The sequence below is a fragment of the Myxine glutinosa genome, chromosome 1, assembly GCF_964187855.1.
Source record: "Myxine glutinosa chromosome 1, kmMyxGlut1.1, whole genome shotgun sequence".
Taxonomy (NCBI): Eukaryota; Metazoa; Chordata; class Myxini; order Myxiniformes; family Myxinidae; genus Myxine; species Myxine glutinosa.
In genome coordinates, this window is record NC_136261.1 from 339,017,921 (window position 1) to 339,038,329 (window position 20,409).

The 20,409-nt window shown below is 38.1% G+C and overlaps 1 protein-coding gene across 3 annotated transcripts in view; it reads left to right on the forward strand.

Annotated features, from left to right (window-relative positions):
- Positions 1 to 9,429, forward strand: part of LOC137412600 (phospholipid-transporting ATPase IF) — a 145,438-nt gene extending 136,009 nt beyond the window's left edge. For 2 of the 3 annotated variants that reach the window (XM_068097906.2, XM_068097907.2), the window contains one exon: positions 7,398 to 9,429. In XM_068097906.2, the coding sequence (XP_067954007.2) occupies positions 7,398 to 7,526 (129 nt within the window). In that variant the 3' untranslated portion in view covers positions 7,527 to 9,429. Of the gene's footprint in view, positions 1 to 6,607; positions 6,733 to 7,397 lie in introns of all 3 variants that reach the window. The other variant, XM_078769823.1, reaches the window with a different exon arrangement.
- The last annotated feature ends 10,980 nt before the right edge of the window (positions 9,430 to 20,409 follow it).

The following is a 20,409-nucleotide window of genomic DNA, read 5'->3' on the forward strand; positions in this document are numbered from 1 at the left end:
GCTGATATGCCATTTTGTCCTCAAAGAGGCCATCTGCTTGGTGCATCTTGTTTGGTCGTTGGGATTCCCATATCGACATCATTGTGTTGATCGCCGTTGGTTTTCATATCGGCTCAATTCCCATATCGACCTCTCACCTCATAACTCCTCATCCGCCGCCGTGCCGATACCTGCGTGTTGTTTTGCCATTCTGCACGACTTCGGACTTCAACCAGCGTGGGGATCCATGCACGGACTTTGGGGAATGTTACATTCCACTCACGTTTGGCGTATCGTGAGTTTATTGCTTTGAGAGCATTGGGGAATGATGGTACCATCAGATGTATTGATCATTTGATGCAAGTCATATTTTAATTATACTTTCTTTAATAGTGTTATTATTGTGTATGTGAGAGTTCTTAATACAATTACTTGTTTTGTTCTTCACAATTGCATTGGTATGGTTTTTCCATGGTTTATTAGAACACTAAAAATAACAAATCTTTCTGCCGCGTTCCCTCTCGAGACTATGAGGGGCACCATGACAGGGGTTTGGGGAGGTAACACGTAACGGATGTCATTACGGCAGTACGACTCTCCACACTCCGCCATTTTGATTCCTGTGCCGTTCATGCCGAACATATCGTCGAACCTGTCATCTATCACAATTGCCATGCTCCACCTTTACATTCTTCATTCAGTGTGAAACACAAACAAACTGATTGTTAAAATGATGATCAAATATCGAAAGCATCGGCGTTACGTTTCTTGCAACAAAACGGTACATATAAGCCTTATGCCTACCTTTCGGACTGCTTCGGACAAATTAAGCCCAGGTTTCTTAATACAATAGTGTATCGTTTCAGTAGTATCGTTTTCGTTAGAATAATCATACTAAAATACACCATTTGTGTCTGTCTGTCTGATGAATTTTTGATGCCAATACATTCTGTCGTTACTTATCCAATCTCAACCAAACTTGACAGGATGATGAAGGGTTACACAATGAAGGTTGTAGCGCATTCATTTGCCCCCCTCCCCAAGGGGGTTTCTCCCCCGAGCGGGTTTTCCCCGCCATTGCCATCAATAGGTTGCGTGTTGAGGTGTATAGCCATATTAAGTTAGCTTTATCATAGCGTTTTTCCAAGGCTGCTTCGAATAACAAAACTAACGATAATAGCGTAATATTAATTTTATTACAAAACAATATTAATACCAATAATATCCCACCTCTTCAAGGGGTTTTTTTTTCCAACGAGTCAATGGATATAAATAGCTTATTGTTACGTGTTACTCCCCGACCTCCTCATCTCGGTATACCTCCGAACCCCGGGAGGAGCCACGGCAGAAAAAATGTTATTCCGTGTCGAAACCAATCTGGAAACCACACCAGGAGTTATCAACAAACCAATAATATATTAAAAATCACACAGGGATAACGATACAACAATTATAGCAATCCACAATACAATCGATATCTCAAGATGGTACCATCTGTTAAAGTAATAAAACTCACTGCGCTCCCAGTGAATATGACAGAACACTCCTCAATGTCTCTATAACTCAAAGGGGATCCTGGTGAAGAGGCGATGAGGCGAAGAAGCGACGAGGCGAGTAAGGAGGTGTAGGCAGGGCATGGAGCGTCACGTGGTCCTAACCAACATCAAACTGGCGGCGGAAAGGGAAAATCCCAAAGGCGCGATTCAGACGTGCACGTTCGCAGTTCAATCAGCGAACTGCAACGGATTCTTCAAACGCCGCTTTCGCGCACACACGTCCCCGGCAGACGACCGGAGGGTGAGAAAAGTTGCCGCTTTACAAAACCTTTTTCGGTGAACGCAGCGCGCGATGCAAAATGGCGGACGGCTCTTACTCGAGCCGACGCCTCTAGGCGAGGGTTCTCCGGAACCTCAATGCCTATACCTGACTAAGCAGGTTTCTCAATCCTACTGCGATAACCCCGATCACAGGAAATTCCTTTCAAGGACTCAAAGTTCACTCGCGACGTTAGCTCGACCACACTCGGTACGGAGCTTCAAGACACGCCTTTTTTTCTTCCTCACGCCTTCTTCCTCTTCTCTATCGTCGTCTTCCGGCTTCCTGTCTCTTTTCCATGAGCGCTTTTAACCTTGTAACCACAATAACCATTTCCCTTAAACAACAATAACCATAATACTTAGAACCAACAATAATAAGAATAACAACAATAATAATAAGTGCCGAATCCGTAACATTATCATGGCGTTTTCGTGGGAGCAACGGCCTCCACCAGAAGTAATGAACAGTAATGAATATTATGAACCAGAAACACGTATGATTAGCTTTTTTAACAGTAGCTAATGCTGTTTATAACACTAAATGAAGAAATTTGGAGGAATCCCGACATGCGTGAGGTAAGTTTTACTTACAGAACTGAGCGAAGATCTACTGTACTCTAGGTACCCCATAAGTATTAGGTTAATAACGTGACACTTCCTGGCGCTAACGTTGCGTTTTTCGTTGTGAACTTTTGAAACTCGCTCCTGTTTAAAACGAAACTGAAAGGGAGGAAGCCCGGGGTGTGCTCCTTTACCAAGCAGCTAGCTAGCGCTTGCCAAGCCAGCCGTTTTTTAATGGTTTTGAATGGAATGCTTGCTCGAATGCTTAAACCACTTGGCGATCTCTCCACAAGAAACTTGGTAAATGAACACACACCCAATGTTCTTTACACCAGACCATAGATCGACTGTAATCTATGTACCCCAAATAGCAATGACAATTCCTGCCCCTCCTGGAGTCTGCGGATGTACTCGTAATAATAATATATTAAATATGACCATAACACTTAAATCCCAATGTCATGAATACAAAGTTAATGGATTGAAACAGTGTATGGTTCATGAATCGATGATAAGCGGTGTACGGACTAACAACCGCGGAAGTAAGGAATTCGCCTCGGTTTTTTGACAGCTTGTTATTATTCCAACCCTTTGGGGTATATAGATTACAGTAGATCTTCCCTCAGTTCTGTAAGTAAAACTTTCCTCATGGATGTCGAGATTCCTCCAAATTTATTTGTTTAATGTTATAAGCAGCATTAGCGACTGTTTAAAAAGCTAAGCAGGTGTGTTTGTGGTTTATAATATTGTCGTTTGTCTACCCTGTCGTGAACACCGCGACACGGATGACCAAACAAGCTTTTACTCCAAGGCGTTCAATCCAATGATGACGGTATTCTTTACACGCGAGGGAAAGGAGAATGACGAACTTACCTGGATGGCTTACACCCGACGGCTTCGAACCTGCGATAATCAACTCAAACCAGACACAATTAAAATGTACAAAAATACCGGTTTTATTGAACAATGCCAGTAACAGAATAAAACAGGGCAAAATTAGATTCCTAAACGGGACATCCCCACACAGACCCGTATACAGACAAAGGGAAATATAAAAGAACGAACGTAAAAATGTGTGTTTGTTTTGTGGCACTTAGCTCTGAGCTGCTCTTGAACTTCGGCAGAATCGTCCAGGCCCCGAGCGTGCAATCCGGACGCGGCACCAGCCCTGGTGGGAAAAAGATCTCCACGCACCCTCATTCACTCAGTCACGCTCGTCCACCCGATCGTCCAGAGTCCAGACTTCCAATGTCCCCGGCGCAAGAGCGCTACATCCCCGCCCGCGCAGGAGCGCTATGAACTCCAACCGTTCGCCGTGAAATCCCAAAGCAGAGCGAGATACGAAATCATGACTGCTCACCAGCAAAGCCAGAAGATCAGAGGAAGTCAAGAGATGAGAAGAGAAAATGTTGGGGAGAGCGTTCATTTATACTCGAGGCTCTGACGTCATCCGTGCCTGCTCCACCAATCCAATAGTCCCGTCTTATCAGTCCTTGCTCCAATCAATCCCGGACCAATCACTCTTCTTCGGGGCGTGGCCTTACGGCCCTGCCTACTTGATGTGACGATGTCGTGGCTGGCAGTGCCAGCGGTATTGTTCAACGTCTTGTTCCGGTTGGTTTTATTTAGTGTTATAAATGCACGATTTCTTGCTAGGTGTGTGTGCTGCTGGTGTCATCATGAACAGAGGAAAAATAACAGAGGCCATTACATACAGGGGATTAATTACCCATAATCCCTAATTAATTAACACAACCCCACTCCTCATGATGGGAACAAAGATACGCTCTTACACGACATATGGTCTACCGGATCCCTACTTATGATAATAATAATAATAATAATAATAATAATAAAGGAGTCTTATATAGCCCCATCAAGCAGAGTAAACGACCCTCATGGCGCTTTACATTATCATGCGAACGCACACACACCGCACACACATACACAAACATACACACACACAGAGACACACCTTCACTCTTGCCCTATTCCTCTCCCTCCCCATTCAAAACCTACAGATGTGTACTCCCCCTTCTCCTCCCCTCCCTCCCCTGCACATATACACAGACATACTCTCGATCTCTGTCCCACCTCAAACCAAAGGGAAAACAGGACTTAGACTTTGAAAGACTTGTGAAACAGATAGGTTTTGAGGGAGGTTTTAAAGGCAGGAAGAGAGTCAACATGTCGAACAGAGTAAGGCAAGTCATTCAAGAGCAGAGGTGCAGCAAAGGAAAAGGATTTCTCGCCAAACGACTTGGTGCTGGTGCGCGGCGGCTCTACGGTCATAGAGTCGTCGCTTGAACGAAACCGTCGCCGAGGTTCATAGAGAGTGAGCAAATCGGAGAGATAGTGAGGTCCCGTTCCACACAATGATTTATAACATAGTGTGCAAATTTTGTATTGCACACGAGCAGAGACAGGCAGCCAGTGTAAAGATTCAAGAAGCGGAGTAACATGGTCAGACATCTTCGCCTTACAGACAAGACGAGCGGCAGAGTTTTGAACCTTTTGTAACTTATCCAAGAGAAACTGAGGGCAGCCAGCATACAAAGAATTACAATAGTCTAGCCTTGAGAGGACAAGGGCACAGACCAGAGTTAGAGCAGCTTGAGGAGTAAGAAAGTGGCGAATGGATGCGATCTTTCGCAGCTGAAAGTATGCTGATTTGCAAGTTTGAAGTACTTGCTTGGAAAATGTCATGTTACAGTCGAAAACCACACCAAGGTTCTTGGCCGACGAAACAAAGTTTACATCGGTTTCACCAACATGAAGTGGTAGGAAGTGAACATTGTAGAGGACATCTGTGCGATCTTACAATCATAGACTCTGTTTTAGCATCGTTCAGCTGAAGTTTGTTTTGGGTCATCCACGCCTTCACGTCGGCAATACAGCTTTCTAACACTTCAACAGTGGGCACGATTTGTTGAATCGTGCTTCCTTTGTACAGCTGATTGTCGTCCGCAAAGGCGTGGTGATCAACTGAATGTCTGGCAACAAGATCAAATAGGGGATACATGGGGTTTCATGATACATGTAACATGATACAACAAGATCATGATACATGGGGTTTCTTCTTCTTCACGACAGGTGGAGCACACTACCTCTACAATTCTACCTGGACTAAGGTATTGCCTTCCCTCTACAAACGTAACAATATATTACAAGCCTGGCTACGCCATTGTTAGACTTTCGGTCTTGGGTTTTTTTTTTTTTTGGTTTTTTTTTTTTGTTAGCATACAAGGTCAAGGCTCGTGGAAGAGTTAGAACAGTGAATGGATCAGGATGCAACAGCACAGAGAAGGAGGAAACACCAACAGCAGGGTTGAAGGACAAAATAGAGGGAGTCTTGGACAAATAATGGGTGTGGACCGGTCGCCATATTTTGTTCCTAAAATGTCACCCAAAGTAACATTTTCATTGACCTCACAATGACTGTGCGCATCAGTGAACATACAAATATGGCAGATCTCGCACAGTATGACTAATGCCATCTACCACGGTGATCCAATTGTCTGTAGAGTTGAAGTTAATGCTTATACAGAGAAATAAATCAAAGATTTCTGCAAATGATTCTTTTCACCAATTCGAATTCGTCCTTGCACTTGGGGCATGAAGGGACGATTGCCCTTGGGTACCGGGCACCTCAATCCCTCATGCCACTACCGAGGCCTTGAAACGTATATATTCAGATGGGCAAGAATCGTATTTTGTAACCTACTCTTGTACAAGGTTCCAATTTATTGTACATATTTGTCGTATAGTAGTTTCCAGTGTGCCTTATTTTGAAGGATTATCCAATTGACTAGAGTATACACACAATTGTTTGCTCTGCACTTTGACGTCATGAGATTTTCAATATTCACAAATGAATTAAATAATGTGAAGTAGCTGATTTGCAATCCCTCTCCTAAAGCATCAGGTGAGGAAAAGGTATCAAAATATTTTTTTGGATAGTTCAAACTATCTTTTCCCCTTTTTCTTTTGTCTGATCGCTCCTGTTTCTTCTTCTTTTTATTTTCCTGTTACTCCTTGACTTAAACAAACCACTTGCCATCTCCAACTCGTAGTCACTTTCTTTTCTTTTTCTTAACCCTTGATCACCTCCCTTTCTTTCCAGGCTCCTCAATTCCCAATTTGTGTACTGTGATAAATTTATTTTTTCTGCCTAGAAATATTTCCACAGTTCAGAGGATAAAAGACTTGCATCAACAGACATTGGCCCTTGAAACGTGTCACCCTCACAGATGCCTGCATCACGTTACTCGCAGATGGAAGGCTTTTGTGCAGGGGGGCTTCATTGTCCCAGGGCTCTTAGTTTCCTGTTCCGCCTGCCACATTGATTGGTTCTTTCTCCTGTAGCCCCTGATTTGTACGTATTAAACACCATTCTGTCTTCATGTCCATCTCCTGCCACTCCGTGCTGGGTTCTTCTCTTCCTCTTTTCTTTTTTTCTTTGGGAATTGCATGCTTCCAATCTGGTGTAGCATTTTGTCGTTTTTTTTTAGGGTGTTGAGAAACTTTTTATTTCAATCATTATTTTCGTGGTTATTATTATTTATTACTGGTGAAAACTTTTTGTTGGCTTCATTCATGGCTAGCCATTTGCAAAACTCGTGTATTGGTGTTCATTTGCGATTTCCTGGTTCAGTTACATTTCTCACTACTTTTGCACATTTTTATTTTGGGACATTTCCTGCTTTTGCATTGTATTGTCGTAAAGGCAAGGGTTTGATGGGCACAGCCACTTTGAGCTTATCATCTGGGCGGGTTATTGGTTGGTGCCGAGTTATCCTGTCTTTGCCAGCACTAAAACCTGCACACAAAATTTATCATCGCCATCATTTTCATTCATTTCAATATAATCATCGCCAATATGTTTTGGATCATCATCAAAACTTTGTTGATCAATACAGAACAATTTGTTGGTCGTTGTGTTTGATCTAATTTTTTTTTCTCTTCCCCCTCTCCCTTCACCCATCTCCTACCCCCTTTCTCCTTTCACATTATCTTTCATTTCTCACCGGTACTCTCAAGCTGTGGGTGGTTGCTTGGCGTCGGCAGCAGAGAGGGGAGAGAACCCCCCTTGCTCCCAGCACTCATCGCCACCACAAGTTGGTGACAACTTTGGCTGGAATGGCAACCCCTTCTGAGTCAACAATTTGAGGGCTTTGTAAACCATACACGACAGAGATGTGAGCGATGAATAGCACTGAATAATAAAGAGCAGAGATGAAGATCAAAATAAATATAATCATTATTGAAGCTTGAAGAGCTTAGCTGAAGCTCTTCCATTCAGTAACAGCTCTGTAAATACCACACTCCGGGTCGTAATTGGATTCTGCAAATGCAGAATTTCTCCATTGCCTTTTGTTGCCTTGCAACCAATGATCCGTAAAGAATGTATGTATTAAAGTAAGTTTTGTTATTTTTCCTACTTCATTATTCTGCAGCTTGAAAACTAGCTTGCTTGTTAATAGGTGCTTGTATGAAATTAGTACACGGTATACTTCCGGTGGCACTGTGCAGTACAGCTGCACCCTCAACATAATGCGTGTGAGTATTGTGTGCATTAAAGCAATGCAGTCATTTAAGCTGCTTTGAAGAAGCAACATTTTGCTATTTGTTTAAATAGGACCATAAAAATTGTATTCAGAGATGTCAGTGAATCTGCTGCTGTCCTAATGGTTGATTATGACCACTGCTTGGACGTGGAGATCTGAAGTGTCATCCCCTATCTCACCTGTCTGAACACTCATCCCATTTCAAACCACAGCAGATTAGCAATCCCAATTTTCCCAATCCCCTTTTTCGATTGCATATTTCTCTCCACGCTGTTTAAATCTCCCATATATATGTATATGTCGTTGCTTTCCGAGTTTGTTTGAAATTAAAGGACGAGTAGCAACTTTTGGAAGGCTTTTTTTGAGGTTCACTTTCGTGTACAATGTATTCGATATGTTATTTGGTTCGCACAGGGAAGCACTGCTGGTAAAACAAGCCCAGTCCTGTTTAAAGTTTGCCTCGAGAGAGATATATAGTTTGAGTTTGGGAATTGGAAGAGGTTATAGGTGGGAGTCTTTTTTTGGGTGCACTTGGTCGTGTGATGTTGATGAAAGGTGTAATTATGAAATGGATTTAATTTGACCCCATGACTTGCTTATTGTTGTTGAGGATGCATTTCACTTGCATTTGTATTTCTTTGATTTGAAGTTCCAAGGTTTGTGATGATGGTGTAATTCCATCACAAGCCACCACTGGGTTTACTAAGGTTAAAACCTGTGTTTCGCAATTTGACTGCAGTCATGCGACTGCAAATATAGCAGTGGTTTATAAATTTGAGAAAGTTGTTGTGTATTTATTCTATCCGTTGATTGAACCGTTCTTACCCTGACATTGCCTTTCCTGCCACACAATTGTTTGCCATTGATGCATTTGTAACTCTCGTTAACTTTGCTTAAATAACGTCACTTGTCTGCTTTACATGTTTCATAAATAGCCTTGGATATACTAATTTCATGTGACTTTTCAAATGCAATACTATTCAGATTTACAACTTTTGAGAACTGCTTAGTAGTTTTGTGAAGTTTAACATCAGCAACATTATGCATTGCATAAAAGCCATGAACAGTGTTGATGCAAGTCTGCATCCCAGAGCTTTGCAGAGCTTTTTGTGATCCTACTCGCTCCCCATTTTAGTTTCCAACAAAAAGTACATTTTTAGAGATTTCAGGATTTTCCTGTAAAATTAATGCTTTTGAGTTGCAGAGCGACTTGAAGAGTTTCCCCGAATTTTATTCCTTGTTGAATGAAGGCATTGTGCTGTTATTCCCCCAGAATGTCCCTCTAGCAACTTAAGTTTTCGCATTGTTGTAGTTTACATTCTTGTTTTGTTTTGTTTTTTTGTCTGTATGGAAGTCGAGATATAAAGATGGCCTTGAGTTGCATGACATGTAAGACTAATATTTGAATTGCTGACCGTTCTTTCGCAGATGTCTCTCAAAAAGAATTTGATGTTCTTGTCTGTGTCGGACTCTGTATTATTTGCCAATAAACTATTTGCATATAATTGATGGACAACAACCACATACCTATTCACATTATGCAATTGCCAAACACAAGTCCAGCGTAATATTGGATGAAATATGATGCTAGAACCTGTTCCCATGATCACACACACACACACACACACACACACACACACACACACACACACACACACACACCAAAAAAAACCACACACACACACCAAAAAAACCACACACACACACATACATACATACACTGTTACGGAGTCCTCTACAATCTCCGGGTCTCGGTGACCTCCGAACCCTGAGAGGAGCCCCGGCAGAAAAATAAATGTCATCCTGTGTTGAAAATCAATAGTGAAACCACACCAATGATTAAAAATGAACAATATTGTATTAGAAATCACACACAAGAATAATGGTATAACAGATGGCCATTAAGAGTGCACTATATATATATATATATATATATATATATATATATATATATATATATATATATATATATATATACATATACACATCTCTTATATAAAGTCAGGTAACTCACTGCGTGGCCAGCAAGTGAAAGGACACTCCTCAATGTCTCTAACTTTTCCCAAGGCGAATGTGATTCACTCCAGCGGTCGATAGAATGAAATCCGGTCGAAGCCCGAATCTCGCTCTCCAGTCGATATCCGAAGCGCGTACAGTTGACAATGGGGATCGCCCCGCTGAAACTGTACAACGGCGCCCTTCAGAGGATCACCTTCACCGCTCACTCAGCGAACCCGCAACGTAATGGGAGACGAAGCGGTCGCGCATACACATCCCCGACAGACGGTAGGATGTTGATGTGAAGATGACGTGGCAAAACCTTCGTTGATATCCGAAACGCGGGGTTCAAGATGGCCGACGGCTCTTACTTGAGCCGATTGGACGAAGCAAGGATTCGTCAGAATCACAGCGCCCCAAATCTGACTACGCAGATTTCTCCCCCCCCAGCGTTACTTCCTATCGTCGGATGTCCTTTCAAGGAACTCAAAATTCCCTCGCAGCTGTCGGTAGACCTTGCTCGTTACGGAGCGTTGACGTCATGCGTCTTCTCCGACTTTGCTCGCGCCGCTTCCTCCTCTTCACCTCATTGTCTTCTCGTTTGGTTTCCTGTATCATTTTAAGTTAACCTTTTTAACTTTTAATAACTTTTAATAACTGTTCATAAACAATAAACCTTAGGAAGACAATAATAGTACATAGAATCCGAAATCTTTCAAGTGGAGGAAAACCACAATAACGGAAGTTACGAATCCATAACAACACACACACACACACCCTTTTAGGTTAGGTACATTTTAGATAATGTGACATCTGAGTTATTGCATTTTAATTCCTTGCCATGTACATTGAAGTCTTTCCATTTTTAAGATGAGTAATAGCTAGAATAGAATAAATACATGGCCCAGTTGAATAAAACTCCCTTAAACTTAAGGAAAGATTTAACTCAAGGTATGCTGGAATTCCTTAGCTAAACAATTCCTTAAGTGCTGTTGCATAAACAACCCTTAAGGATTTAAGGAAGTCCTTTGGAACTGTATCTATGCCAGCCAACCAATCAGATTAGAGATAGGAAGAGATGTCCAAAAGCAAGAACGTGAAACGAACATGTGATTTTAAATGACGCTCGTTATATATTGCGTGAGGGACATGTGCTTGCAGACGAACGAGGAATAAAATTATTCTTGTGTTGAGGATGAGTTGAGGATGGCTGCAGATATGAATAATCCTGAACTTTTTCCTTAAATCCTTGCTCAAAGTTGCGGGAGTCTCCTCTCCCCGTCCTTCACTACGAACCTTTGAGTTTCCAAAAGACGACATAACAATGCTTCCACAATTTTCACTCTTTCATGACATCCAGAACATTTTAGTTGCAACAAGTGTATGTATCAATACAACAAGTGTATGTATCAATACAACAAGCGTGTAAGTATCAATATAACAAGTGTGTATGTATCAATATAACAAGCGTGTATGTATCAATATAACAAGCGTGTAAGTGGCAATATAACAAGCGTGTAAGTAGAAATATAACAAGCGTGGAAGTAGCAATATAACAAGCGTATAAGTTGCAATATAACAAGCGTGTATGCAGCAATATAACAAGCGTGTATGTAGCAATACAACAAGCGTGTATGTATCGTATCAATGTAACAAGCGTATAAGTCGCAATATAACAAGCGTGTATGTATCAATATAACAAGCGTGTAAGTAGCAATACAACAAGCGTGTAAGTGGAAATATAACAAGCGTGTAAGTAGAAATATAACAAGCGTGTAAGTAGCGATACAACAAGCGTGTAAGTAGTAATATAACAAGTGTGTTAGTAGCAAAATAACAAGCGTGTATGTATCAATATAACAAGCTTGTCTGTATCAATATAACAAGCGTGTATGTATCAATATAACAAGCATGTAAGTAGCAATACAACAAGCGTGTAAGTGGAAATATAACAAGCGTGTAAGTAGAAATATAACAAGCGTGTAAGTAGAAATATAACAAGCGTGTAAGTACAATATAACAAGCGTGTTAGTAGCAATATAACAAGCGTGTATGTATCAATATGACAAGCGTGTATGTAGCAATATAACAAGCATGTAAGTAGCAATATAACAAGCGTGTAAGTAGCAATATAACAAGCGTGTAAGTATCAATATAACAAGCGTGTATTTATCAATATAACAAGTGTGTATGTATCAATGTAACAAGTGTGTATGTATCAAAATAACAAGCGTGTATGAATCAATATAACGCGTGTATGTATCAATATAACAGGCGTGTAAGTAGCAATATAACAAGCGTGTAAGTAGAAATATAACAAGCGTGTAAGTAGAAATATAACAAGCGTGTTTGTATCAATATAACAAGCGTGAAAATAGCAATATAACAAGCGTGTAAGTAGCAATATAACAAGTGTGTATGTAGCAATATAACAAGCGTGTAAGTATCAATATAACAAGCGTTTATGCAGCAATATAATGCGTGTATGTAGCAATATAACAAGCGTGTATGTATCAATATAACAAGCGTGTACGTATCAATATAACAAGCGTGTATGTATCAATATGACAAGCATGTATGTATCAATATAACAAGCATGTAAGTGGCAATATAACAGGCGTGTAAGTAGCAATATAACAAGCGTGTAAGTAGAAATATAACAAGCGTGTAAGTAGAAATATAACAAGCGTGTTTGTATCAATATAACAAGCGTGAAAATAGCAATATAACAAGCGTGTAAGTATCAATATAACAAGTGTGTATGTAGCAATATAACAAGCGTGTAAGTATCAATATAACAAGCGTTTATGCAGCAATATAATGCGTGTATGTAGCAATATAACAAGCGTGTATGTATCAATATAACAAGCGTGTACGTATCAATATAACAAGCGTGTATGTATCAATATGACAAGCATATATGTATCAATATAACAAGCATGTAAGTGGCAATATAACAAGCGTGTAAGTAGCAATATAACAAGCGTGCAAGTAGCAATATAACAATCATGTAAGAAGAAATATAACAAGCGTGTAAATAGAAATATAACAAGCGTGTATGTATCAATATAACAAGCATGCAAGTCACAATATAACAAGCGTGTAAGTATCAATATAACATGCGTGTATGTATCAATATAGCAAGCATGCCTGTATCAATATAACAAGCGTGTAAGTAGCAATATAACAAGCGTATAAGTTGCATTATAACAAGCATGTATGTAGCAATACAACAAGCGTGTATGTATCGTATCAATGTAACAAGCGTGTAAGTAGCAATATAACAAGCGTGTATGTATCAATATAACAAGCGTGTATGTATCAATAAAACAAGCGTGTACGTATCAATATAACAAGTGTGTACGTATCAATAAAATAAGCGTGTATTTATCAATATAACAAGCGTATAAGTGGCAATATAACAAGCGTGTAAGTAGCAATATAACAAGCGTGCATGTATCATTATAACAAGCGTGTATGTATCAATATAACAAGCGTGTATGTGTCAATATAACAAGCGTGTATGTATCAACATAACAAGCGTGTAAGTGGCAACACAGCAGGTGTGTAAGTGGCAATATAACAAGCATGTAAATAGAAATATAACAAGCATGTAAGTAGCGATATAACAAGCGTGTAAGTAGAAATATAACAAACGTGTATGTATCAATATAACAAGCGTGTAAGTAGCAACATAAGCGTGTAAGTAGCAACATAAGCGTGTAAGTAGCAATATAACAAGCGTGTATCTATCAATATAACAAGCGTGTATCTATCAATATAACAAGCATGCATGTATCAATATAACAAGCGTGTATCTATCAATATAACAAGCGTGTATCTATCAATATAACAAGCATGCATGTATCAATATAACAAGCGTGTAAGTAGCAACAAAAGCATGTAAGTAGCAACATAAGCGTGCAAGTAGCAACATAAGCGTGTAAGTTGCAATATAACAAGCATGTATGCAGCAATATAACAAGCGTGTATGTAGCAATACAACAAGCGTGTATGTATCGTATCAATGTAACAAGCGTGTAAGTAGCAATATAACAAGCGTGTATGTATCAATATAACAAGGGTGTATGTATCAATATAACAAGCGTGTATGTATCAATAAAACAAGCGTGTATGTATCAATATAACAAGCGTGTATGTATCAATATAACAAGCGTGTATGTATCAATATAACAAGCGTGTATGTATCAATAAAATAAGCATGTATGTATCAATATAACAAGCGTGTATGTATCAATATGACAAGCGTGTATGTAGCAATATAACAAGCATGTAAGTAGCAATATAACAAGCGTGTAAGTAGCAATATAACAATCGTGTAAGTATCAATATAACAAGCGTGTATTTATCAATATAACAAGTGTGTATGTATCAATGTAACAAGTGTGTATGTATCAAAATAACAAGCGTGTATGAATCAATATAACAAGCGTGTATGTATCAATATAACAGGCGTGTCAGTGGCAATATAACAAGCGTGTAAGTAGAAATATAACAAGCGTGTAAGTAGAAATATAACAAGCGTGTTTGTATCAATATAACAAGCGTGAAAATAGCAATATAACAAGCGTGTAAGTATCAATATAACAAGTGTGTATGTAGCAATATAACAAGCGTGTAAGTATCAATATAACAAGCGTTTATGCAGCAATATAATGCGTGTATGTAGCAATATAACAAGCGTGTATGTATCAATATAACAAGCGTGTACGTATCAATATAACAAGCGTGTATGTATCAATATGACAAGCATGTATGTATCAATATAACAAGCATGTAAGTGGCAATATAACAGGCGTGTAAGTAGCAATATAACAAGCGTGTAAGTAGAAATATAACAAGCGTGTAAGTAGAAATATAACAAGCGTGTTTGTATCAATATAACAAGCGTGAAAATAGCAATATAACAAGCGTGTAAGTATCAATATAACAAGTGTGTATGTAGCAATATAACAAGCGTGTAAGTATCAATATAACAAGCGTTTATGCAGCAATATAATGCGTGTATGTAGCAATATAACAAGCGTGTATGTATCAATATAACAAGCGTGTACGTATCAATATAACAAGCGTGTATGTATCAATATAACAAGCATGTAAGTGGCAATATAACAAGCGTGTAAGTAGCAATATAACAAGCGTGCAAGTAGCAATATAACAATCATGTAAGAAGAAATATAACAAGCGTGTAAATAGAAATATAACAAGCGTGTATGTATCAATATAACAAGCATGCAAGTCACAATATAACAAGCGTGTAAGTATCAATATAACATGCGTGTATGTATCAATATAGCAAGCATGCCTGTATCAATATAACAAGCGTGTAAGTAGCAATATAACAAGCGTATAAGTTGCATTATAACAAGCATGTATGTAGCAATACAACAAGCGTGTATGTATCGTATCAATGTAACAAGCGTGTAAGTAGCAATATAACAAGCGTGTATGTATCAATATAACAAGCGTGTACGTATCAATAAAATAAGCGTGTATTTATCAATATAACAAGCGTATAAGTGGCAATATAACAAGCGTGTAAGTAGCAATATAACAAGCGTGCATGTATCATTATAACAAGCGTGTATGTATCAATATAACAAGCGTGTATGTGTCAATATAACAAGCGTGTATGTATCAACATAACAAGCGTGTAAGTGGCAACACAGCAGGCGTGTAAGTGGCAATATAACAAGCATGTAAATAGAAATATAACAAGCATGTAAGTAGCGATATAACAAGCGTGTAAGTAGAAATATAACAAGCATGTATGTATCAATATAACAAGCGTGTAAGTAGCAACATAAGCGTGTAAGTAGCAACATAAGCGTGTAAGTAGCAATATAACAAGCGTGTATCTATCAATATAACAAGCATGCATGTATCAATATAACAAGCGTGTATCTATCAATATAACAAGCGTGTATCTATCAATATAACAAGCATGCATGTATCAATATAACAAGCGTGTATCTATCAATAGAACAAGCGTGTAAGTAGACATATAACAAGCATGTATGTAGAAATATAACAAGCGTGTATGGATCAAGATAACAAGCGTGTAAGTAGCAACAAAAGCATGTAAGTAGCAACATAAGCGTGTAAGTAGCAACATAAGCGTGTAAGTTGCAATATCACAAGCATGTATGCAGCAATATAACAAGCGTGTATGTCGCAATACAACAAACATGTATGTATCGTATCAATGTAACAAGCGTGTAAGTAGCAATATAACAAGCGTGTATGTATCAATATAACAAGGGTGTATGTCTCAATATAACAAGCGTGTATGTATCAATAAAACAAGCGTGTATGTATCAATATAACAAGCGTGTATGTATCAATATAACAAGCGTGTATGTATCAATAAAATAAGCGTGTATGTATCAATATAACAAGCGTGTAACTGGCAATATAACAAGCGTGTAAGTAGCAATATAACAAGCGTGTATGTATCAATAAAACAAGCGTGTATGTATCAATAAAACAAGCGTGTATGTATCAATAAAACAAGCGTGTATGTATCAATATAACAAGCGTGTATGTATCAATATAACAAGCGTGTATATATCAATATAACAAGCGTGTATGTATCAATATAACAAGCGTGTATGTATCAATATAACAAGCGTGTATGTATCAATAAAACAAGCGTGTATGTATCAATAAAACAAGCGTGTATGTATCAATATAACAAGCTTGTATGTATCAATAAAATAAGCGTGTATGTATCAATATAACAAGCGTGTAAGTGGCAATATAACAAGCGTGTAAGTAGCAATATAACAAGCATGCATGTATCAATATAACAAGCGTGTACCTATCAATATAACAAGCGTGCATGTATCAATATAACAAGCGTGTATCTATCAATAGAACAAGCGTGTAAGTAGACATATAACAAGCGTGTAAGTAGAAATATAACAAGCGTGTATGGATCAAGATAACAAGCGTGTAAGTAGCAACATAAGCATGTAAGTAGCAACATAAGCATGTAAGTAGCAACATAAGCGTGTAAGTAGCAATATAACAAGCGTGTATCTATCAATATAACAAGCGTGCATGTATCAATATAACAAGCGGGTACCTATCAATATAACAAGCGTGCATGTATCAATATAACAAGCGTGTATCTATCAATATAACAAGCGTGTAAGTAGACATATAACAAGCATGTAAGTAGAAATATAACAAGCGTGTATGGATCAAGATAACAAGCGTGTAAGTAGCAACATAAGCGTGGAAGTAGCAATATAACAAGCGTGCATGTATCAATATAACAAGCGTGTATCTATCAATATAACAAGCATGTAAGTATCAATATAACAAGCGTGTATCAATATAACAAGCGTGTAAGTATAAATATAACAAGCGTGTAAGTATAAATATAACCAGCGTGTATGTATCAACATAACAAGCGTGTATGTATCAATATAACAAGCGTTTTATATCAATATAACAATCGTCTATGTATCAATATAACAAGCGTGTAAGTAGCAATATAACAAGCGTATCAATAGCAATATAACAAGCGTGTATGTATCACTATCAATATAACAAGCGTGTATGTAGCAATATAACAAGCATGTAAGTAGCAATATAACAAGCGTATCAATAGCAATATAACAAGCGTGTATGTATCACTATCAATATAACAAGCGTGTATGTAGCAATATAACAACGTGTAAGTAGCAATATAACAAGCGTGTATGTAGCAATATAACAACGTGTAAGTAGCAATATAACAAGCGTGTATGTATCACTATCAATATAGCAAGCGTGTATGTAGCAATATAACAAAGTGTAAGTCGCAATATAACAAGCGTGTGTGGCAATAAAACAAGCTTGTATGTATCGATATAACAAGCGTGTAAGTAGCAATATAACAAGCGTATCAATAGCAATATAACAAGCGTGTATGTAGCAATATAACAAGCGTATCAATAGCAATATAACAAGTGTATCAATAGCAATATAACAAGCGTATCAATAGCAATATAACAAGCGTGTATGTATCACTATCAATATAACAAGCGTGTAAGTAGCAAGGTAACAAGCGTGTATGTAGCAATATAACAAGCGTGTATGTAGCAATATAACAAGCGTATCAATAGCAATATAACAAGCGTGTATGTATCACTATCAATATAACAAGCGTGTAAGTAGCAATATAACAAGCGTATCAATAGCAATATAACAAGCGTGTATGTAGCAATATAACAAGCGTGTATGTAACAATATAACAAGCGTATCAATAGCAATATAACAAGCGTGAATGTAGCAATATAACAAGCGTGTATGTAGCAATATAACAAGCATGTATGTATCAATATAACAAGCGTGTATGTAGCAATATAACAAGCGTGTATGTAGCAATATAGCAAGCGTGTATGTTTCAATATAACAAGCGTGTATGTAGCAATATAACAAGCGTGTATGTCGCAATATAACAAGCGTGTATGTAGCAATATAACAAGCGTGTATGTAGCAATATAACAAGCGTGTGTGTAGCAATATAACAAGCGTGTGTGTAGCAATATAACAAGCGTGTGTGTAGCAATATAACAAGCGTGTATGTAGCAATATAACAAGCGTGTATGTATCAATATAACAAGCGTGTATGTATCAATATAACAAGCGTGTGTGTAGCAATATAACAAGCGTGTATGTAGCAATATAACAAGCGTGTATGTAGCAATATAACAAGCGTGTGTGTAGCAATATAACAAGCGTGTATGTAGCAATACAACAAGCGTGTATGTATCAATATAACAAGCGTGTATGTAGCAATATAACAAGCGTGTATGTAGCAATATAACAAGCGTGTATGTATCAATATAACAAGCGTGTATGTATCAATATAACAAGCGTGTGTGTAGCAATATAACAACATGTAAGTAGCAATATAACAAGCGTGTGTGTAGCAATATAACAAGCGTGTGTGTAGCAATATAACAACATGTAAGTAGCAATATAACAAACGTGTGTGTAGCAATATAACAAGCGTGTATGTAGCAATATAACAAGCGTGTATGTAGCAATATAACAAGCGTGTGTGTAGCAATATAACAAGCGTGTATGTAGCAATATAACAAGCGTGTATGTATCAATATAACAAGCGTGTATGTATCAATATAACAAGCGTGTGTGTAGCAATATAACAACATGTAAGTAGCAATATAACAAGCGTGTGTGTAGCAATATAACAAGCGTGTGTGTAGCAATATAACAAGCGTGTGTGTAGCAATATAACAACATGTAAGTAGCAATATAACAAGCGTGTATGTAGCAATATAACAAGCGTGTATGTAGCAATATAACAAGCGTGTGTGTAGCAATATAACAAGCGTGTGTGTAGCAATATAACAAGCGTGTATGTAGCAATATAACAACATGTAAGTAGCAATATAACAAGCGTGTATGTAGCAATATAACAAGCGTGTATGTAGCAATATAACAAGCGTGTATGTAGCAATATAACAAGCGTGTATGTAGCAATATAACAACATGTAAGTAGCAATATAACAAGCGTGTATGTAGCAATATAACAAGCGTGTATGTAGCAATATAACAAGCGTGTATGTAGCAATATAACAAGCGTGTATGTAGCAATATAACAACATGTAAGTAGCAATATAACAAGCGTGTATGTAGCAATATAACAAGCGTGTATGTAGCAATATAACAAGCGTGTGTGTAGCAATATAACAAGCGTGTATGTAGCAATATAACAAGCGTGTATGTAGCAATATAACAAGCGTGTATGTCGCAATATAACAAGCGTGTATGTAGCAATATAACAAGCGTGTGTGTAGCAATATAACAAGCGTGTGTGTAGCAATATAACAACATGTAAGTAGCAATATAACAAGCGTGTGTGTAGCCATATAACAAGCGTGTGTGTAGCAATATAACAAGCGTGTATGTAGCAATATAACAAGCGTGTGTGTAGCCATATAACAAGCGTGTATGTAGCAATATAACAAGCGTGTATGTAGCAATATAACAAGCGTGTGTGTAGCAATATAACAAGCGTGTATGTAGCAATATAACAAGCGTGTATGTATCAATATAACAAGCGTGTATGTAGCAATATAACAAGCGTGTGTGTATCAATATAACAAGCGTGTGTGTAGCAATATAACAATGTGTAAGTAGCAATATAACAAGCGTGTATGTAGCAATATAACAAGCGTGTATGTAGCAATATAACAAGCGTGTATGTAGCAATATAACAAGCGTGTATGTAGCAATATAACAAGCGTGTATGTATCAATATAACAAGCGTGTATGTATCAATATAACAAGCGTGTATGTAGCAATATAACAAGCGTGTGTGTATCAATATAACAAGCGTGTGTGTAGCAATATAACAACATGTAAGTAGCAATATAACAAGCGTGTGTGGCAATAAAACAAGCTTGTATGTATCAACATAAGTGTGCAGGTATCAAACGTCTTTTTAA